General features: G+C 52.5%; 1 protein-coding gene across 1 annotated transcript; it reads right to left on the bottom strand.

Annotated features, from left to right (window-relative positions):
• Positions 1 to 6,358: 6,358 nt before the first annotated feature.
• Positions 6,359 to 13,844, bottom strand: NCLIV_005190 (putative transcription elongation factor FACT 140 kDa; the record flags this gene model as incomplete). Its single annotated transcript, XM_003880029.1, has 14 exons — positions 6,359 to 6,589; positions 6,896 to 7,105; positions 7,263 to 7,325; positions 7,791 to 7,971; positions 8,116 to 8,253; positions 8,701 to 8,792; positions 9,342 to 9,462; positions 9,869 to 10,079; positions 10,254 to 10,563; positions 11,016 to 11,247; positions 11,670 to 11,958; positions 12,492 to 12,628; positions 12,956 to 13,173; positions 13,842 to 13,844. 14 exons carry the CDS (start codon positions 13,842 to 13,844, stop codon positions 6,359 to 6,361), a joined length of 2,436 nt encoding a protein of 811 aa, XP_003880078.1.
• Positions 13,845 to 21,890: the final 8,046 nt, after the last annotated feature.

Raw genomic sequence — 21,890 nt, forward strand, 5'->3', positions numbered from 1 at the left:
ATAGAAGGATCCCAGTTTTGTGAACAAACACATTGTTAGGCATGCGACTGAAACAACCCAGCGAGTAGCGTCTCGTCTGCCCAGAAAAACGGATAGGGGCATTCTCGTACAATCTTTTCCCATGTTTTTTGGGAATTTCGTGGTGTCGCAAAGGCGAGGTCTTTGTCAAAGGCGCACTCACTCGTTCTTGTCACTTTTGTACATGTTGGTAGTGGCTTTTTCATCAACGTCTTGTCACGTGTTAGTCTTGTCACCTCTCAACCGGGAAAAAGCCTGTGGTAACATTGTCCGAGTTCCAGTTGTGTACGCGTTTTTGCTGAGGTTCGCCTTCTCTGTTCCCCAAAACACACTTTTCGTTCCAGTGACCTATCGGTCTACACGTGTTTCAACGTGCATTGCCGTTTTGTGAAGAACGGCCACCATACAGTTCCGGATGAATGCGTCTTAGTAGCAAACAGACCTCAAGACAGAGTTTTTGTGCGTTGTTGAGGTACCTATACAGACATACCCACCTGTGAGTTCCTTGTTTACACAAGCAGACCCACAGCCTCCTCAGCTTGAATTTTCCTTGCAGCTTTCCATCTCGTTTCCCCCGTCGTTTGTTCTCGTTCTTACCATGGCTCGTAGTAGCTCCGTGACTGCCGCCCTGTTGTGTGCGCGTTCCCGATTCCGCTCGCCCACGTTTGGACGGGAACGTGACACAAGAAAGGAGCTTTTGCCAGAAACAAGAGTCTCCACAGGCTCTCCCAATGCTTCTTCAGTCTCATCTGGAACCAATGAAACATCGCTGGTGGCTACTCCGACGGCATGTAGAAACTCGACCCCGGGCGGTGAACCCATTCCTTCACATGCAAGTGCCATGTTTTCAAAGCAGGATCCACCTCCCCGATCTTCCTCCAGATCAACTAGTTGGTTTCCATTTCGTCATAAGGAAAAGATTCCGTGTGCCAAGGCAATTACAGAAAGTTCCGCTGACACAAACCTAGAAACTCCTTACCCATTTCCCGACAGCACAGGACGGACACCGTCGAACGGTCGCCTCAGCCGCCTTCCACGCGGTCGCCCATTCTCAGCCAAGACAACGAGCGACAAAAGGACTTCTTCGTTGTCTTCTGTCCCTGTGTCGTCTCCGTCCAGGTGTTTGGAGTTCGACGGAAGCGGAAGCATCGCTTCTGGGAAGCACGGTGGTGGTGTCAGCGAGCGGCCAGAAGCGCTCTCCCCGAATCGCGGCCGAGAAGCCCAGAGCCTCTTTTCTCTTCGGTATCGCTTAGCCAGGAAGCGGCAGAACAGTTCTGGTCACCTAGGAGAAACGAGACAGTCAGACATGAGATGCAGCAATACGGCACAGGAAGAAAGGGGGGCATTCCGCGAGGAAAACCGTAGTAGAGGTCGTAGCTTTAGTAGCAATACGAGAGAGGCTGCAGTGCAGCCGCAGTGTGCGCAATTCTCGAAGACAGTAGGACGAGATTCTGTAAATCTTTCTCCAGCAGACGGCGACACGGATGACCTGGAGCAAAGCAGCCCATCCGCCGCAAACAATGTCCAAGTTTCTCCCTCTTTGCGCGCGGAAGCAGCGACGGCAGGAAGTGACGACCAACGCGGGGCACATTGCGTGTTCTCATCAGGCGTCGATCCCCCCCAACCGGAGAGGAACGTTGAAAACTCAGAGTCGTCAGAGAAAGAAGGCGGCAGGAAAACGCAAGAGGAAACAACTGCGAGGCAGAGCCTGAAAACGCACGACTCCTTGGTTACGGAAAAAGTCGTGGAACTAAAAGAGGAATATGACTGCGTCCCTTATCGACCCGATCCATACGTGAAGCTGCGTTCAACTCGCAGTTCGATCACACACAAGCAGATCTCTCAAGTTCGCGCGGAGAGAAGAAAAAGTTGCATCCTGCGGCCGATGCCGCTGAGAAGAAACCAGTTTCCGTCTGCGAGTAGGCCGGAAACCAGGAGAAAGAGAGAGGGGAAAACAGCCTTTAGCTCAGAAGCAAACGAGAACAAGCACAGCTTCCATTCCCACAACAGCGTTGAGAGAGACACGGCAGAAAGGGTACCAGAGGCCAAGGGAGGCTGGTATCCCGATGCAAAAGACACGGTTTTCTGTGAAAAAGGAAAACAGAAGACGGAGACCGGCAGAAAACGAACACCAGCAAAAGAAGCATCGCGAAAAGTTGACACGGAAGGTTCGGGATCTACTGCAAAACGGAGCAGTCAGTTGCCTAGCGTTCCTTGTGTTGTCCGAGAAGAGGCAACAGAAACCGACACGCGTACCAACGGCGACATGGGCCACCGTCGCAAGCAAACAGAGGGAGAAAACGAAGGCGGTGTATGGGAAAGGGATCTGTGGAGCATTTCTGCCCTCTCGGAAGCGAGGAAGACACGGGAACTGCCCTACGAAGAAGTCGAACAGACGACCGAGAGCTCCTCAGAGAGCCGTGGTTATAACGGGACCGGTGTAGATGAAAGTGTTACACATTACGGCGACGCTATGCGGTCAACTGATGCCGGCTCGGTCAAGGCTGCCAAGTGCCGATATCCGGATTCAAATGTTTCTTCGCCTGAGACTCCGACAAAAAGCCAAGCTCTTCGCGAATTTCCGGTCTACGGGCCTTGCCGAGACCATGCACCGACACAGCCGAAGCGGGCGTTATCCCGTGGAAGAAACGAGTACGAACAAAGAAAATGGAGTCACCCGCAAGCTCTGTAAGTTCACACGCCATATCTATTTGTCTGCATCTAATCCTAAGTATGCAAGTCTAAGTATATATATATATATATATATACATATGGATACATATGCAAATCTGCGTCTGCATCTGCATGGAAGACGAGGTAGAGCACGAGTTTTAGCGCCACACTTTCTTCGTACTGTACGGTAGAAATGCGAATCTCTGCGTGTATCGAAGTCCATCACTATAAACATTTATTTCTGGCATTGTACCTCGTCTCTTTCACTTTGGTTATATTTTTCCCCGATACCAAACTACGTGCTTCTTTTTTAAAGTTGTTGCCCGACCTACTTCCGGCAGCTCACGTGAGTATTATGCTTATGCACGGACGGCGAGAGGCATATGTGAAGTACTCCTCATGACCAGATTTGCTGCCCCGGTCTCCGTATTCTCCATGTTCTCGATCGTTCCCGAGCCTTGCAATAGACTTTCCACATTCATCGCGAAAAGCGCAATAAAATCATTTTGTCCATATCCCAACGTGCCGTCTCTCAGATCCTGCGTCTTTTTCTGCGTATGTTTCATGTAATTTTTCCAGCCCCTACATATATTTATCTGTACGCATTCTTTTCTTTTCTGCCTTCTCCCGCGCCTTTCTTTACTGTGCCTGTTCCCCTGACCGTAAACCGTCGCTTTATCTTTGGTCCAACGTCTTTTCTGTCCTCACTTCTCCGATGCGTTGCTCTCTGCAGCGCACGCAGCGCCTCTCCGTCAACTGTCTCTCCCGTGGCCATCTACCGCCTTCCAGCTCCAGCGCAAAGACTGGCGACGTCCTTCCTTTCTAATCGCGACAAATTTTTTTCGATGTTGCCCTTTGCGGAGGCAGTCCCATCTAGAGCGGAGAGATCCGACACGTTTGGAGTGGCACGAGGCGGGCCACGCGCGCCAGCGAGCGCGTTTTGTGGGCTCGAGAGGTCGGAATGGACACATCCCAAGACAGCCGCTGTGGAGGAAAGGACAAGGAGAAAAATGCTCGCTCTTGAAGCCTCAAAACAGGCGCAACACTGAGCGGGTTTGGACTGTCAGCGCCATCCAGCAGGCGACGAACGTGAAGCCGCCGGTGGAGCGTGACAAACAAACCTAACGCACCGGCGGTCTCCCGCGCTTTAGAAAAGCGTGTACATATTCATACAAACAGCTGATATGTATATATATACATACATAGTTTGGTTTTTTGAGTCGTTCTCGTGTTTGACTCATGTTACGTAGCAGAGGTCCCTCTCTTTACGCATGCACTGATCTGTAGGCAGAGGCCTATACGTTATTCCGCGGCGTTGGATGTGCACAGAGAATGGGGAATCTGTGGTATCAAGACCGTAGAGACAAAAAAGTGCTGTGCTGTCATTTCTGGAAAGCAAGGACGTGTAGTCACTGTGAGACCGGCCCAGTTGTGTCACATGACTTTTATCCGGGATTTTGACCGGTGGAAGGAAGCGTGATTCACTGCGTTGTTGCGGTCGTGCATACGCACATTCAGCGTTTCCTTTTCATGGCCCAGAATTCGTCTTTTCTGGCAAATGTCGACGCATTTCTCTCGCGCTCTCGGGATGCCTGACAAAGACAACCGCCCGAAAAGCCTAGCCCTCGGTTCGCCAACGATTGCCACTCCTGAGTGTTCATAAATCCTACCCTACACAAATATATCCACATATATATATATATATATATATATATATATATATATATGTATATATAAATACAAATATTTACATATATGCAGATATATAAATGGTTATACCCTTATTATAGGGCTTACTGGAATATCACCATTCCCCCTTCATCGTTTTCGCATCTTCAGTTCACGGACATCAATATATCTGCTAGGCGCACAACAAAAGAAAAGTGTTGAAAAAGTGTGACGGAGAGATGGACCTATATCGCTATCTGTCACTGTATCACGCCGTTTTTCTTGTGCTTCACTTCTCTCTGGTTCTGGGCTAGATCCTCAGAGCTTCTGTTCATCGGTAGCAGCCTGGATTGGTCCACTGACTCCAATTCTAGCCATGTTTTGTTGACGCATCAACATTCCAGTGATAATATATACTGAGTGATTGCCGACTAGCGGCTAATTGTCAATCAAACATGCGAATTTTAGTAATCCGACAGTACGCAACTCTACACGCCTGCATAACATTTTGCCAAGTAAGCAGAACCGCATGGGCGCTGCCGGAGTGCGGCCTTTGTGTTTCCGGAATTCGCTGATTCTCGCAGTTTCAATTCTCAACAGGATGCACGGAAACTTGAACAACACGCTGTAAGCGCAAGAGACACACGAATGGCTTATCGCGCGACGCCAAGGAAAAGAGTCAGCATCCCTCGTATTTCTCGCACTGTTTCCACACAACATCTCCACGGCCAAGAGCCCGAAAAACACATTTACCAAAAAACACAATGGAAGGACGCGTCACAGAAAAAACAGCGCAACCTAGAACGCCCACAGACAGCGCTTGTGCTGCCCTTCACGGAGCTGTGCACGCAGACCACAGACTCACCCAGACGCGTCTCCGTCGGGAAACATCCCGACTGTCCGCTCTTGACACACGGAAGTTTTTGTACGAGAAAGACACTCGTTTTGCACTCATGAACACGAAACACGCCGCGTGTTCCAAGCCTCTCCTGTTCCCCCTCCACGTCAGACCGCACGGGAAACGAGATTCACGACTACATCAAGGTACGCATATACACAACTGAATGTTTATATATATATATATATATATATATATATATGCATTTAAATGCATACGATTTTGTACGATTCTTCTGCGTCACCACTGTCTCAACTTTTCTAGGACAGCGCCAAAGAACTGCTTCCAGGAATGAGACTGCGTTACACACGCCCGCTGTGTATGGACGGCAGACGGCCACGATCAGAACATGGAAAGCACAATTACCCAGACAGATCGACAAACGGGGGGAAGGAAAAGTAGCAGTCGAACTGAGAAACGAAAAACAGTAAGGACGCCAGACGACTCGGTCAAAAAAACCCCTTTGAACCAAGTGCTGACACGGAAACACGCAAGTCTTTCGGATGAACTTGGGGAAACTGCATGCAAAAAACATTCCTGCACATTGGTACATAAACATTGATAGGCACAGAGCTCCAAAAGTCGGTGTGTCCAGTCGAGAAGAGAAGCGAAGATACGAACGAGTTCTTCATTAAGGCCTGGGAAAGTGGTCCTAGTCCTTGCGAGGACAGGCCCAAAGACACTTTTAACCGCGTGACTTCTTGTTCATTTCCTCTTCTTTTTCCTGCGTTCTTCGTTGTCGTCAGAATCCTCAGTTCGCCGTTTCCGGTCCTCTGTGCAGAGCCAAGAACAAAGGGAGAAATGCACTTGCTAGAAGAAGTTGCCGGCGTCAACCGTTTTCTGAAGAAACATCGCTCCTCGCATCCCTGTTTCCCCCTTCACGCGCGCCCAACACAAATCACTTTTTCACGACTGCACAGATATCTCCACACATGCATCCACAGATAAATAAACATACACATATCTGTATGTATAAATATATATATATATATATATATATGGATAGATGTATTTATTTGTATGTGTTGGCACCATCCTACTCGTGTGGAGAAGCACCTCCAATCACATCTACGGACATATCTCGATAGGGGTCTGTCTCTTTTACAGCATGTCCCCCTTTGTGCAGGACTCTCGTTTACCCTTCTTTGCGCGTTCTTCCAGTTCATCCCAACTGAGGCCTTCTTCTTCATCTGACGAGACGTCGTTGTATTCTTCATCTTCGTCGCTTTCGTCTGCAAGAGACTCATCGTCGTCGCTGTCGCTCGAGTCTTCTTCCGAGGATCCCTCCCCCCCGTCTTCCTCTTCCTCTCCGCTCCCTTCATTGTATTCACTCTGCAAGAAAAGAAAAACGCTCGTTACAATGCCATACACCCAACCGCTTCACACCTAATAGCTCGACGAGCCATGCAACTCCTTACACAGGTAGATCTCTATCTCTAAGCAAAGCTAGAAATGCGTGGCTTTTCTTCAAGATCGCCACCCACAAGCGCTGTGCATGGCGGCATCCGCATTTTTGGTGAGCCTGCATGCACGCGTTGGCATGTGAAGAAAAAATCTGGCTGGGCACTCCTTGACAGCGATGTTGGGTCTTCACACATCCTCTCCTGTTTGAGAGGTAAGCGTCGCTCCTTCGCCTACCTCGCTGCCCGATTCGGCGTATTCCTCGTCGTCATCGTCTTCGTCGGTGTCGCCCTCTTCCCCAGAGGGACTGTCGTCTCCGAGGAACATTTCGAAGCCTCCCGCCTCGACGAAGCCGTGCGGATCATCGCGGATTTGCTTCAAAATCGCATTCCAGTTCAAGTTCTGTTTGCCCTCGTACCAGACAATCTCCAGTTCGTTTAACCACCTCTGAGACAGAGAAGCCGGAAGGAAACGCGGACGAGAATACACCCGTCAGCGAGAACTAGAGCAGAGAAGACGCCTGTCTGCGGTGCCAGAAGGACGAGAACGCGACAACGGAAAGGAAAAGAACGACTTCCGGCGACAGAGAGACAAGGACGCTCACCTTCAAGTTGTCCAGGAACTCAATCGGAACCAAGTCAATCCGCTTAACTGGCTTTGTGTAGTCCTGCAAAGGAAAGAATCCGGGCAAAAACACAGCCCACCCCCCCGCGACTCTGATGAACCTTTTTCGATCCCTCGCTTTCTCGCCGTCAACAACGAAAATACGAAGCACATGGAGACTACACACACGCCAACCTCTCTCACAACGGCCATACACGGTTGTACCTGGGGGAGACTCTACACACGCATGCATCTATATTTACATATAACAGTATACATGTGCACATATATGCATATATATAAAGATCGAGATAACAGATATCTGGGGAAGTTGCTGTTGTGCTTGCACTAGCGTAGGGTGAGCAAGCGGCATCTCTTTTTGGCGGGAGTAAATTTGAGACTTCCGCAGGGGAGACGTTCTCCACCTCGCGTGTCAGAACGCCCGCACTTTCGTGAGCGTGTGTCTCTATCTCCAGAAATCGGCCTTGCTATGCGTCTGTCGGTGAACGTGCCTGCGCGTTTTTCGCACCTGGAAGACGAAGATGACGTCGAAGTTCCGCAGACCGTGGGCGACGCGCTCGAAACTGACGAGTTCGATGTCTTCGAGGGGAAGCACGAACGGCGGCCATTCGATCAAGTGGACGAGGCAGTTTGCAGTCGGGAGGATTTCCACGTTGCTCTTCATCGGCACACCAGTGAAGCGGAGCTCTCTGCGGAGACGGCAAACCTCAGAAAAGAGCGGAAGAGATTCCGAGAATGCGAAAAAGAGATTCCGAAAACACTCCCATGTGCGATGTCGATACAGGCCCTCTCACCCGACTCGAGACGCCTTCTCGGTTCTTGCGCACACGCACCTGTAAGGCAGATCGAACTCAACCTTTGCGATGTCTTCTACCTGCTGGACAAAGCGCTTGAATTCGTTGTTCAATTTCCTCTTGAGTTCTCTCTCGCGCATCTCGTCCTGCGTCTCATCTGGGTCGTGGAAAGATCGACTGAAGCACGGACACACGCATGCAAGAAAATAAGCAGCCGTGAGATACGCGCGGGTGTCGCCGCGCCAAAAGATCGAAAGGCGAGGCCGTTGCCAGGGGCGGGGCAAAACGGGCGCCCCGCAAACTTGTGGAAAAGGAAGCGAACGGCCATCTTCTCGACTCGCGCGAGAACCTTTCCCTCTCACTGCGACAGGCAGATGCATCTGCAGGTGTTTGTCTCCATGTTAAACCCTTCACTGCATGCACATATGCTCACGTATCAACATATATACATGCGTCGCTGTGTGGAGATTTACGCAGTACGTGTAGGTGAAGAGACGCGTGCATGTAGCTTTATGACTATACACGAAGGCATTGGTAGATGCATGCATGTATGTGTGTATTAATAAATGTAGGTGCGCCTGCAAGGGTATTTCGGCGGTTGACGTATTTGATTTCTCGTCTCACTTCCGGCGATTGTCAAGGTCGTCCGTTTGTGTGCCCGCCTCTGTGTAGAACTGAACGTCCTGCGTACGTTTCTTGCCCACCATGATCGCAGACTGACGCAGCGAAAGACAGAGACAGAACGGCTTTGTCGGAAGGCGAGGCCCGAGCGCAGGAAACCGGGGACGGCGACTCTCGAGCTAGCAATAGACTGCTGGAATGCGGACTGTAGCCACAGCGATCCTTGACGCGTCCCGCTCCCCCCAAACACACACACGTAGTGCATAAACCCAGTCCACGGACATGTCTACCGGCATCGACACAGATATATCAATATCTCTGTGTGTGCACCTCTCCGCAGATCACACCGGACACGCCACGACGAACCTACGGTCGTCCCCCTTCACCCCCCGCACCTGATCCCGCAGTTCCATATATATATATATATATATATATATATATAAATTATATATACATGTATATAAATTATATATATATATACATATATAAATTATATATATACATGTATATATATATATATATATACATATATAAATTATATATATACATAGACCAGTAAACAGAAACACGCAGACTCCGACGTCCATACATCGGTGCAAAAGTGCACGTGTATCGGATGCGGTTGTCTGCGACGGGAGGCGCACCTTGAGGTGGAAGTGGATGAGGACAATGAGCTCGCGTTCGCAAGGCTGGAACATGGCGTGTTTGATGTTGCTATACGTGATGTCGACCTGGTCAATTTGCCCGCGAGTGTTGACAGTGAATCTGAAGAAACGGGGGGAGACAAACGAAGTTTTACTGTCCCGAAACAACAGAGGGCCGGCTCTGCTCAGGAAGCCAGAGGCAACACAAAAATCTCGGCGAGAGCGGGCGTGTTACCGCACTTCCCCGCTCGCGTTCCTCACTTGCGTTCCTCGCTCGCGTTCCTCGCTCGCATTCCCCGCTGTCTCTCCACTGCGCCTTTTTTTAGGCCTTCTTCACTGTTCCGGATCGGGGTGGATCCCCTCGGCTCTGGGCTTTCCCAGTTCTACGCGTGAGAAGACCGTTAGTTGCCGATGCATGCATCTCCCTGGAGGACGCTGGACGTCGAGCTTCGCTCGCGCACATCCGCCTCCCTCCCCTCTCTGCATGCGCGTTAGGTCTTTTGTTCACTTTCGCACTGTCTCCTCACCGAAGGCCGTTGGTGTGGGCCTCGAGGGAACCGATGAGCTTGCGCATCCCGGGGGCGATGTTTGGGCGAATCATCAAATCTTTCAACAGGACGCGCCGCCCAGTGCGATTGAGAATCAACTTGTCTTGCTCCATCATCTCCCCCGCAACATCGTCCTCCAGAGCCTTCTGCTTCACCCGCTTCAGCTGCTCTTTGATCGTCCTAAAGATCGCTGGACAATCAAAAGGAGACACACGGAAACACACGCATCAGCAGAGACGCCTATCGCTACGCGCAAAAGGAGACACAGAGAGGTTGTGACTGTACTAAGGCGACGAGGTTGACTGGGTGCGGGGAGTGAGAGGAGCTGGGGTTGAAAAAAGCATCCTTTTGCGGTGTCGCGTACTTTGCAGGTGCCTGCCGTCTTCGCTTTTGAACATCAGTTCCTTGATGAAAACGGTGTCTGGCTTTCCGGAGAGGTCCGGCAGGGGGTTCTCTTCGCCTTTCAGCGTCAGCGTTTGACTCCCAGGCACTTGGAAGTTAATTCGCAGCACGAAGAACGGCGACCGATTCTTGCCGGAAACCGACAAGGAACTCCCCGACGAGTCGCCCTGTGCCTCGCTGCACGTCACGTTCTTCACGGTCGACAAATGGAAAGGGAGGTGAGACCCGTGGATAGGAACCAAAAGCGACTCGGACTTGAAGTCCACATACAGCTGAGGGAGAAGAAAAGAAGTGCACACAAAGAGAAACAGAGCGAGAGAGTGACAAAGAGAAAAAGAGAGAGAAAGAGAAAGAAAGAGAGGGAAATAAAAAGAGAGAAAAAGATAAAAATGGATGGCATCGAACCAGGGCGCGGAGGCGCGCATGACCTAAAAGACTGACAAAGTCGTCTCCACCAAGCAGAGGCCTGAGGATCTCGAACCGTCACACCGGCGCTTTCGAGGGAAGTTCGCACGCTCGAAGACACAAGGCGAAGCTGACTGCGCCATGAGAGCTTGAGGCACGGACCTTTTGTCGAGCGAAAAAAAACGCGAGAGACATATTGCGGGACTCAACAGACACACATCGAAAGCAAAGTGGAGGAAGCACGGGAAAAAACCGGGAGTAAGGAAGGGTTTAACGCGATAACGCGATGCGTTTAGAAGACGAAAAACGCGTTTCTTACTTTGTTTGCTTTGAGATCCCGGGGGAAACCTTCAGGGCCCGAGAAACACTTGATGTCTTCCATTTTTTTCCCTTCTTTCTTCTTCCTCTCCAGGCCCGCGCCATCCTTTTCGTTGTCGAAGCGCAGCCGCAGTTGCTCAGACTTCTTCTTCCTCAGCTGTCTCTGTCGCTCGTCTCTCTCTTCGGCCTCCTGCTGCGCAGTCGCAGCTTGAGACCCAGTCCGCCGCCGGAGTCTGTTGCGGGAGAAACGTTCACAAAAAAGGGAACGGAAAAGAACACGGAACAGAAGACGGTGACCTCGAGAGCAAAGGCTTGTTTACATACAAGAGACGAGGAACAGCACGAACTGCGAGATGAAGAGAGACTGCCGTTAGTCGTGCTGTCAGACGTTGGGATGAAACCCGGTACGCGCGCTACCCTTTGAGGTTTTGTATCTTAAAAACAGACTATGTACTTTTTTCGAAATTGGTAGGGAGAGGATGTGGGCGAAGATCCGTGGACGCCCGACGCTTCGAAAGAGGAAGATCAAGAAAGGCGAAGAGGGGACAGAGGACGCCTAAAGTCGACGGAGACCCCGCGAGAGGTGGATGAAGAAAAGACGAAAGCAGAAGACGAGAAGACGAGAACAGGACGAAGGAGAGGCGAGAAAGCTTACCTGTCTTTAAGAATGACGGATTCGGCATTGTTGAGGATCGTAGCGGAAATGGCGCCACCAGTTGTCGCTGTTTTTCTCGTTTCTTTCTCTTTCTCTTTCACTTTCGAGCTCTCCTTCTTCGCACTCTTTTTCTGTGCGTCCTTGCCCTCGCCGCCCTTCGGCTTTGACTCCTCCTTAGTGCTCGGCTTCTTCACGTCGGCCGCCTTCGATTTCTCCGCAAGCTCCTCCTCTGCATCCTCCAGTTCGTACGAGACGTGGCGGAGTGCCTTCGACGTCCCGTCCGTCAACACTGAGAGAAGAACGAAACCAAGAGACAGTTCACCTCGAAAAAGAGACACGGGACCTCCAGCTGGGCACGGTTCTCCCCGCCCTCCGATCCCCACGAAACGGGATACCGACTTTTGCTCGCCACACAAAAACGGTAGCGGACATCCTCGACACCGCTCTTTTTCTACCGTGGGAAGGAACCACGGCGCCTCCGTTGCACTCCCGACCCTTCCCGTTTTCGTCCTTTCGTTCCTTCTTCAGAAACGAAGTGTGGAAATAATGCACAATCCACTACCTCCCAAGTAAATCTGCAAGTTTGACGTTTAGCCGCGTAAGAGATGGGGTCCCCTCTGGACTTGCAGCCAAGGTACCAACCGTACAAGGATGACGCCCATCTGTGCATCAAAGTTGAAACCGTGTTTCAGTTCCGACGCATGCTTCCAAACAAACCCCTGCATCAACGCGTTTGTACGTTGGCGCGTAAGCTAATCGCATTCTTTCTCCGCGAGTTTCCAACCACGGCGTTTTCGACGTGTCTCCAGCGTCTTTTCTCACCAACAGGAGCTGCGCCCTCTTCCGTCGGAAGGAGAACGGTGTCAGCTAGCCAGATCGCGTAGTTCTTCCCCTTTGAAGTTGTGAGGTGCGAGAAACCGACAGAGATGTTGAAGACCATGCCTCTCTCTACGACGGATCTGCAAGAGACATTCCACGCGCGAGAAAAAGCTCGTTCGCGACCAAGACACATCTCGCCCACAGATGAGAAACCCAAACACTTTTTCTCTCCACAAGCTGAGTGGATCGTCGCTGCAACCGTCCTACTTTCACACTTTGAAGAATTCTCTTTCTTCTGCCACATGGCTCTGCTCCCGACAGCCCGGCTCGTCTGCTGCGGCCGCCACCTCGCTTCCCCCGCTGAGCGCCGCATGCATTTCCCAATGCGTCGTTCTCTCTCTCTTCTCTTTCTCTTTGTCGCGTCTCTCTTTCGCGCCGTTTCCGGCGTGCATGCACCCCCTGCTCACTTTGGGTTCTTCGCGTTAAGGACGAGCGAGTTCGACCTGTACTCAATCCCCATGCAGTGTCCAACCATCTTGAGGAGGTGGTCCACGAGGCCAGGCTTCCGTTCTTCCACGTAGGCGCGCGCGTCAGCGTAAATGCTACTGAACGAGGCTCCAGGCTTCAGCAGGGAAATCACGTAGTTGAGCAAGTCGAAGGTGAAGGAGTACATCTCCTTCTGCTCCTGGAAAACACCCACGGAACCGACAGGAGAAGCCGGGAGATGCGAGACGCAGTCCACGCCTGTCCGCCGAGTGTTCCAAAACAAACACGCAACGAGATGTGCCGGTAGAAGCGAGAAGCACCAAAAAGCCTATGTTAGCAAGAGTGTTTTATGAAACTAACAGACTCGCGCGGTGAAAGCGCGCGTGTATCGTTCACAACTGTTCATAGGGCGAAGATTTAGTGAGATGCCTGCTTATCATTTGACCATGCGTCCCAGTCGACAAGCCTTGCACGCCTGAACGCGTTTTCCTTCTGCTGCGTTTAAAAGATCAGTCCGTTTTAACTTCTGTACCAAGATATCTGTGGTTCCCCCCGAACAAGGCCTTTTAACTGGATTAAGACTTCGGGGGGGACCACAGATATCTTGGTACAGAAGTTAAAACGGACTGATCTTTTAAACGCAGCAGAAGGAAAACGCTGTTCTGAGTGGAGTCTGAGGACGTGAGCACCAGAGTCAGCAGTGATGGAGGACAAGCCTTCTCATGCGAATCTTATTCCGGGGATAGCGTATGGATTCCTAGGTGGCATCTAGAAATGACCCTGACCTAAGGGGCCTGTACCCACAGCCGCTGTTCGCACGAACGGGAAGCGGCTTCCACGCCTGCTGTCACAGTATAATGGGCGTACCATTTTTTTGGATTACACTGCTAATCGCAATGCACAATCGTTCCTTCGACTACGCCATCCATGTCTCGCCTCTATCACAAATCACTACCATCCCTTCCCTCACCGGCTGCCTCCTCCGCCGCTACAGCACACTCCGACGATGCTTTTGAGTATCCACGGGTAGCAGGTGGTCGTGTAGTGTATCTTGAAGGCGGCAGTCGGTCGTATGCGTCCAGGGCTACTTGCTTGCAGCATATGATTTAGGAGCTGACCCGGATTCCTATGAGGACGCGAGTATCCTTGGAGTGATCCTGATGCCGAGGAAAGACATGGTGCGTGAATAATCGGAGAGGAATCGTGTGGCGGGTGGGTACGGTTTTGCCGCGTGTTGATGTCGCTTGTGAGTTGCAGCGACCATGCAGAAAGGCCAGAGGACCTTCGGTCACATTCCGGTTCCGGAGAGTTCGTGGTGTGTGGTTTAGGGGGCTGTCGCATGCCCTTTCAGAGTCTGCGCGTAGAGTGAAACGTGGCACTTCGTTACAGGGTGTACGCCGACGTTAGAAATCATGTGAATATGTTGGCACGAGGTGGTCCATGGGTGAGGGGGTGAAGCCGATGCGTTTTCTTTGACAACACGAGCGGCAGTTGACACCAGAGGACGGGGAGGCCAGCAGTTCAGATATGCTCGCTGGGTCTGAAGGGACGAAATATCCAGGGATTGTTTGTGCTGGGGCAGTGCACCAATCTACTTGAAGCGTAGGGGTGACAGAGAGTTGTCAAAGGCTGAGTATGGTCTTGGGGTCGCCTGCGGCATGGCATAGCCACTTGATCGGATATGCGAGGGACGGGACGATACCATGAGGGGAGCGGCGGATGTGGGGGATTGAGTGATCTATGCGCTCCTTGTGCACTGGTCGGAGGGTTCATAGTCGATGTCGTATCGAGTGTAGAGAGTTGGGATACGTCTCAGGAGCCGGTCGCATGGTGAAAAACGAGGCGATACCCTCACGGCAGCAATGGGTGAGACATATACCACCGATCAATAGGTCATTTGGGTGCGTTCATACCGTGCGCCGGACCGCTTTTTCCGTTCTTTAATATCCAGTCTGATGCCGTACGTGATCAGGAATTCGGGAGTGATGATGAATGCGAGTTTGTTCCGTGGTAGACTTAGCGAAGTGTGGGTGAGTGAGGGCAACGATTTGGGCGGCATGTGCGTGTGATGGGGACTGTCGGGCGTAGGGTTCGAAGCGGGCTGTGGATGTCGAGGCGCTGGCAGCGTACGTAGGTTTGAGATTGCGGGGTAGGGGCAGCGCGAGCTAGTGCGTGGCTCATTGGATTCGGCCCCACATGGGATCCCTTGGTTAGGAGTGTGCTGCGTGAGTGCAGTCTGAGAAAGTGAGCGGGAGAGTCGGCGGTGTTGGTGGACAATCATTCTGATGCGAATCTTATTCCGGGGATAGCGTATGGATTCCTAGGTGGCATCTAGAAATGACCCTGACCTAAGGGGCCTGTACCCACAGCCGCTGTTCGCACGAACGGGAAGCGGCGTCCACGCCTGCTGTCACAGTATAATGGGCGTACCATTTTTTTGGATTACGCTGCTAATCGCAATGCACAATCGTTCCTTCGACTACGCCATCCATGTCTCGCCTCTATCACAAATCACTCCCATCCCTTCCCTCACCGGCTGCCTCCTCCGCGGCTACAGCACACTCCGACGATGCTTTTGAGTATCCAAGGGTAGCAGGTGGTCGTGTAGTGTATCTTGAAGGCGGCAGTCGGTCGTATGCGTCCAGGGCTACTTGCTTGCAGCATATGATTTAGGAGCTGACCCGGATTCCTATGAGGACGCGAGTATCCTTGGAGTGATCCTGATGCCGAGGAAAGACATGGTGCGTGAATAATCGGAGAGGAATCGTGTGGCGGGTGGGTACGGTTTTGCCGCGTGTTGATGGCGCTTGTGAGTTGCAGCGACCATGCAGAAAGGCCAGAGGACCTTCGGTCACATTCCGGTTCCGGAGAGTGCATGGTGTGTCGTTTGGTGGCTGTCGCATGTCGTTCGAGTTCCTGTGGATATGGCGAACTGTCGCTTGGCTGCTCAGGCTGTAGGCATACATTCGAGATTAGGCGAATGTGTCGTCGCGAGGTGGGTCATGGGTGAGGGGGTGAAGCCGATGCGTTTTCTTTGACAACACGAGTGGCAGTTGACACCAGAGGACGGGGAGGCCAGCAGTTCAGATATGCTCGCTGGGTCTGAAGGGACGAAATATCCAGGGATTGTTTGTGCTGGGGCAGTGCACCAATCTACTTGAAGCGTAGGGGTGACAGAGAGTTGTCAAAGGCTGAGTATGGTCTTGGGGTCGCCTGCGGCATGGCATAGCCACTTGATCGGATATGCGAGGGACGGGACGATACCATGAAGGGAGCGGCGGATGTGTGGATTGAGTGATCTATGCGCTCCTTGCGCACTGGTCGGAGGGTTCATAGTCGATGTCGTATCGAGTGTAGAGAGTTGGGATACGTCTCAGGAGCCGGTCGCATGGTGAAAAACGAGGCGATACCCTCACGGCAGCAAGGGGTGAGACATATACCACCAATATTTAAGCTATTGGGCGTATTGACATCGTGCTCCGAGTCTCGTCTATCAAACATCTCGCATACAGGCTGAGCTCGTACGAATCGTAGTCAGCAAGTCGGAAGTGATGATGAATGCGAGTTTGTTCCGTGGTAGACTTAGCGAAGTGTGGGTGAGTGAGGGCAACGATTTGGGCGGCATGTGCGTGTGATGGGGACTGTCGGGCGTAGGGTTCGAAGCGGGCTGTGGATGTCGAGGCGCTGGCAGCGTACGTAGGTTTGAGATTGCGGGGTAGGGGCAGCGCGAGCTAGTGCGTGGCTCATTGGATTCGGCCCCACATGGGATCCCTTGGTTAGGAGTGTGCTGCGTGAGTGCAGTCTGAGGAAGTGAGCGGGAGAGTCGGCGGTGTTGGTGGACAATCATTCTGATGCGAATCTGTTCCGGGGATAGCGTATGGATTCATAGGTGGCATCTAGAAATGACCCTGACCTAAGGGGCCTGTACCCACAGCCGCTGTTCGCACGAACGGGAAGCGGCTTCCACGCCTGCTGTCACAGTATAATGGGCGTACCATTTTTTTGGATTACGCTGCTAATCGCAATGCACAATCGTTCCTTCGACTACGCCATCCATGTCTCGCCTCTATCACAAATCACTCCCATCCCTTCCCTCACCGGCTGCCTCCTCCGCGGCTACAGCACACTCCGACGATGCTTTTGAGTATCCAAGGGTAGCAGGTGGTCGTGTAGTGTATCTTGAAGGCGGCAGTCGGTCGTATGCGTCCAGGGCTACTTGCTTGCAGCATATGATTTAGGAGCTGATCCGGATTCCTATGAGGACGCGAGTATCCTTGGAGTGATCCTGATGCCGAGGAAAGACATGGTGCGTGAATAATCGGAGAGGAATCGTGTGGCGGGTGGGTACGGTTTTGCCGCGTGTTGATGGCGCTTGTGAGTTGCAGCGACCATGCAGAAAGGCCAGAGGACCTTCGGTCACATTCCGGTTCCGGAGAGTGCATGGTGTGTCGTTTGGTGGCTGTCGCATGTCGTTCGAGTTCCTGTGGATATGGCGAACTGTCGCTTGGCTGCTCAGGCTGTAGGCACACATTCGAGATTAGGCGAATGTGTCGTCACGAGGTGGGTCATGGGTGAGGGGGTGAAGCCGATGCGTTTTCTTTGACAACACGAGTGGCAGTTGACACCAGAGGACGGGGAGGCCAGCAGTTCAGATATGCTCGCTGGGTCTGAAGGGACGAAATATCCAGGGATTGTTTGTGCTGGGGCAGTGCACCAATCTACTTGAAGCGTAGGGGTGACAGAGAGTTGTCAAAGGCTGAGTATGGTCTTGGGGTCGCCTGCGGCATGGCATAGCCACTTGATCGGATATGCGAGGGACGGGACGATACCATGAAGGGAGCGGCGGATGTGGGGGATTGAGTGATCTATGCGCTCCTTGCGCACTGGTCGGAGGGTTCATAGTCGATGTCGTATCGAGTGTAGAGAGTTGGGATACGTCTCAGGAGCCGGTCGCATGGTGAAAAACGAGGCGATACCCTCACGGCAGCAAGGGGTGAGACATATACCACCGATCAATAGGTCATTTGGGTGCGTTCATACCGTACGCCGGACCGCTTTTTCCGTTCTTTAATGTCCAGTATGATGCCGTACGTGATCAGGAATTCGGGAGTGATGATGAATGCGGGTTTGTTCCGTGGTAGACTTAGCGAAGTGTGGGTGAGTGAGGGCAACGATTTGGGCGGCATGTGCGTGTGATGGGGACTGTCGGGCGTAGGGTTCGAAGCGGGCTGTGGATGTCGAGGCGCTGGCAGCGTACGTAGGTTTGAGATTGCGGGGTAGGGGCAGCGCGAGCTAGTGCGTGGCTCATTGGATTCGGCCCCACATGGGATCCCTTGGTTAGGAGTGTGCTGCGTGAGTGCAGTCTGAGGAAGTGAGCGGGAGAGTCGGCGGTGTTGGTGGACAATCATTCTGATGCGAATCTGTTCCGGGGATAGCGTATGGATTCATAGGTGGCATCTAGAAATGACCCTGACCTAAGGGGCCTGTACCCACAGCCGCTGTTCGCACGAACGGGAAGCGGCGTCCACGCCTGCTGTCACATTATAATGGGCGTACCATTTTTTTGGATTACGCTGCTAATCGCAATGCACAATCGTTCCTTCGACTACGCCATCCATGTCTCGCCTCTATCACAAATCACTCCCATCCCTTCCCTCACCGGCTGCCTCCTCCGCGGCTACAGCACACTCCGACGATGCTTTCGAGTATCCAAGGGTAGCAGGTGGTCGTGTAGTGTATCTTGAAGGCGGCAGTCGGTCGTATGCGTCCAGGGCTACTTGCTTGCAGCATATGATTTAGGAGCTGACCCGGATTCCTATGAGGACGCGAGTATCCTTGGAGTGATCCTGATGCCGAGGAAAGACATAGTGCGTGAATAATCGGAGAGGAATCGTGTGTCGGGTGGGTACGGTTTTGCCGCGTGTTGATGTCGCTTGTGAGTTGCAGCGACCATGCAGAAAGGCCAGAGGACCTTCGGTCACATTCCGGTTCCGGAGAGTGCATGGTGTGTGGTTTAGGGGGCTGTCGCATGCCCTTTCAGAGTCTGCGCGTAGAGTGAAACGTGGCACTTCGTTACAGGGTGTACGCCGACGTTAGAAATCATTTGAATATGTTGGCACGAGGTGGTCCATGGTTGAGGGGGTGAAGCCGATGCGTTTTCTTTGACAACACGAGTGGCAGTTGACACCAGAGGACGGGGAGGCCAGCAGTTCAGATATGCTCGCTGGGTCTGAAGGGACGAAATATCCAGGGATTGTTTGTGCTGGGGAAGTGCACCAATCTACTTGAAGCGTAGGGGTGACAGAGAGTTGTCAAAGGCTGAGTATGGTCTTGGGGTCGCCTGCGGCATGGCATAGCCACTTGATCGGATATGCGAGGGATGGGACGTTACCAGGAAGGTAGCGGCGGATGTGGGGGATTGAGTGATCTATGCGCTCCTTGCGCACTGGTCGGAGGGTTCATAGTCGATGTCGTATCGAGTGTAGAGAGTTGGGATACGTCTCAGGAGCCGGTCGCATGGTGAAAAACGAGGCGATACCCTCACGGCAGCGAGGGGTGAGACATATACCACCGATCAATAGGTCATTTGGGTGCGTTCATACCGTGCGCCGGACCGCTTTTTCCGTTCTTTAATATCCAGTCTGATGCCGTACGTGATCAGGAATTCGGAAGTGATGATGAATGCGAGTTTGTTCCGTGGTAGACTTAGCGAAGTGTGGGTGAGTGAGGGCAACGATTTGGGCGGCATGTGCGTGTGATGGGGACTGTCGGGCGTAGGGTTCGAAGCGGGCTGTGGATGTCGAGGCGCTGGCAGCGTACGTAGGTTTGAGATTGCGGGGTAGGGGCAGCGCGAGCTAGTGCGTGGCTCATTGGATTCGGCCCCACATGGGATCCTTTGGTTAGGAGTGTGCTGCGTGAGTGCAGTCTGAGGAAGTGAGCTGGAGAGTCGGCGGTGTTGGTGGACAATCATTCTGATGCGAATCTGTTCCGGGGATAGCGTATGGATTCATAGGTGGCATCTAGAAATGACCCTGACCTAAGGGGCCTGTACCCACAGCCGCTGTTCGCACGAACGGGAAGCGGCGTCCACGCCTGCTGTCACAGTATAATGGGCGTACCATTTTTTTGGATTACGCTGCTAATCGCAATGCACAATCGTTCCTTCGACTACGCCATCCATGTCTCGCCTCTATCACAAATCACTCCCATCCCTTCCCTCACCGGCTGCCTCCTCCGCCGCTACAGCACACTCCGACGATGCTTTTGAGTATCCAAGGGTAGCAGGTGGTCGTGTAGTGTATCTTGAAGGCAGCAGTCGGTCGTATGCGTCCAGGGCTACTTGCATGCAGCACATGATTTAGGAGCTGACCCGGATTCCTATGAGGACGCGAGTATCCTTGGAGTGATCCTGATGCCGAGGAAAGACATGGTGCGTGAATAATCGGAGAGGAATCGTGTGTCGGGTGGGTACGGTTTTGCCGCGTGTTGATGGCGCTTGTGAGTTGCAGCGACCATGCAGAAAGGCCAGAGGACCTTCGGTCACATTCCGGTTCCGGAGAGTGCATGGTGTGTCGTTTGGCGGCTGTCGGATGTCGTTCCAGTCTCTGTGGATATGGCGAACTGTCGCTTCGCTGCTCAGGCTGTAGGCTTTGGGTGCCGGGTATGAGATGCTGTTGACATAACGTTCGTGTGCGTTTGGCGCTATCACTGTGGTCTTATAGGCGTCGCGGGGTGATCTTGAACAGGCAGTGTCATCGGAATCGGCGGTCCGGGTTCGGCAGACGGGAGCGCAGGTGGACATGCGTTTCAGAGCCAGTTGACGGATCTGGGTCACGCTGCCTCACTGAGAGACTAGGCGGCGTCATGCATACAGCGTGGGTTCAACATAATGTCCTGAATGGGGGAAGCGGCCGCCCGGGGCGAAACTATGTGGTACCGGGCATTGCCATAAAGATGTGGTTGGTGTCCCACGTTTCGGCAGCCGGTGCCGGCTGTTGTTTGGCTTCAGTAGCCGCATGTAAGAAGCGACTTGCGTGAGGGCGAAACAAGTGTCCAGTACTTTGTGACGTCGAGTGGAGGAGCAGTGAGATATTCAGCTATCGCTTCGGGTGTTCGGCCCTTCCACCACAAACGGGAGCCGATCTTCGGCGGAACCAGGTGCTATACGTGTTTCACTGGAACTTTGTGTGTGTAGCCAGGCTGTAGTGAACGGTGCATGCGAGATAACGGAGGCTGCAGCAGAATCTCTTTGTCGAACCGCTGGGGTAGCGAAGAAAACGAAGAACGCCGAAAGGGACCATGACGGAATTGCTGTCTGTCAGTGAGCGGCTGTCCTACGTTGTGGGAATGCGTCTGGGGGTCCTCGTTGTGTCGAGCGACAGAGGATCGTGGTATTCCTGTGTTTCGTTTGTAGAACAAGTAAGCACACTCAGGCGGGCACGAAACGCCGATGGTCAGGTACAATTCAGAGCAGATCCGGGGTATCAAAGTTTCCCGTATGGCTGACGAACCAAGGTGTCTACCGGGCTAGTAGCCGGATTACGCACCGCCAACAGGGCACGTCGAAGCAACAAGATGAAGTCTGGCATGCGAAGGAGCGATACAACGGGGGAAAGGTTTTCCTGTATGGGAGAAATCGTAAATTGTAATGACTCGGGTTCCCCGCGGCACCAGACGTATTCCAACTTCTGTATACTGACGCTCGATCCATGAAACCCGAACGGCAGACGGAGGCTCTGTTGTCGAGCGTTGGAGACAAATAGTGGGCGTCTGTAGAGTATCCTGACCCTTATCACGTAGAGATTGTACGTAAAGTTGGGCGATGATTGAGGCCCGTGTTCTTCGTTTCCATTTGAGGCAGGCTGGAAAGCAGTTGGCTCGCAAGGGAGAATGCGTGCGACAAGAGACTACAGTTTT

Source organism: Neospora caninum, chromosome II, assembly GCF_000208865.1.
Source record: "Neospora caninum Liverpool complete genome, chromosome II".
In the NCBI taxonomy this organism is placed as follows: Eukaryota; Apicomplexa; class Conoidasida; order Eucoccidiorida; family Sarcocystidae; genus Neospora; species Neospora caninum.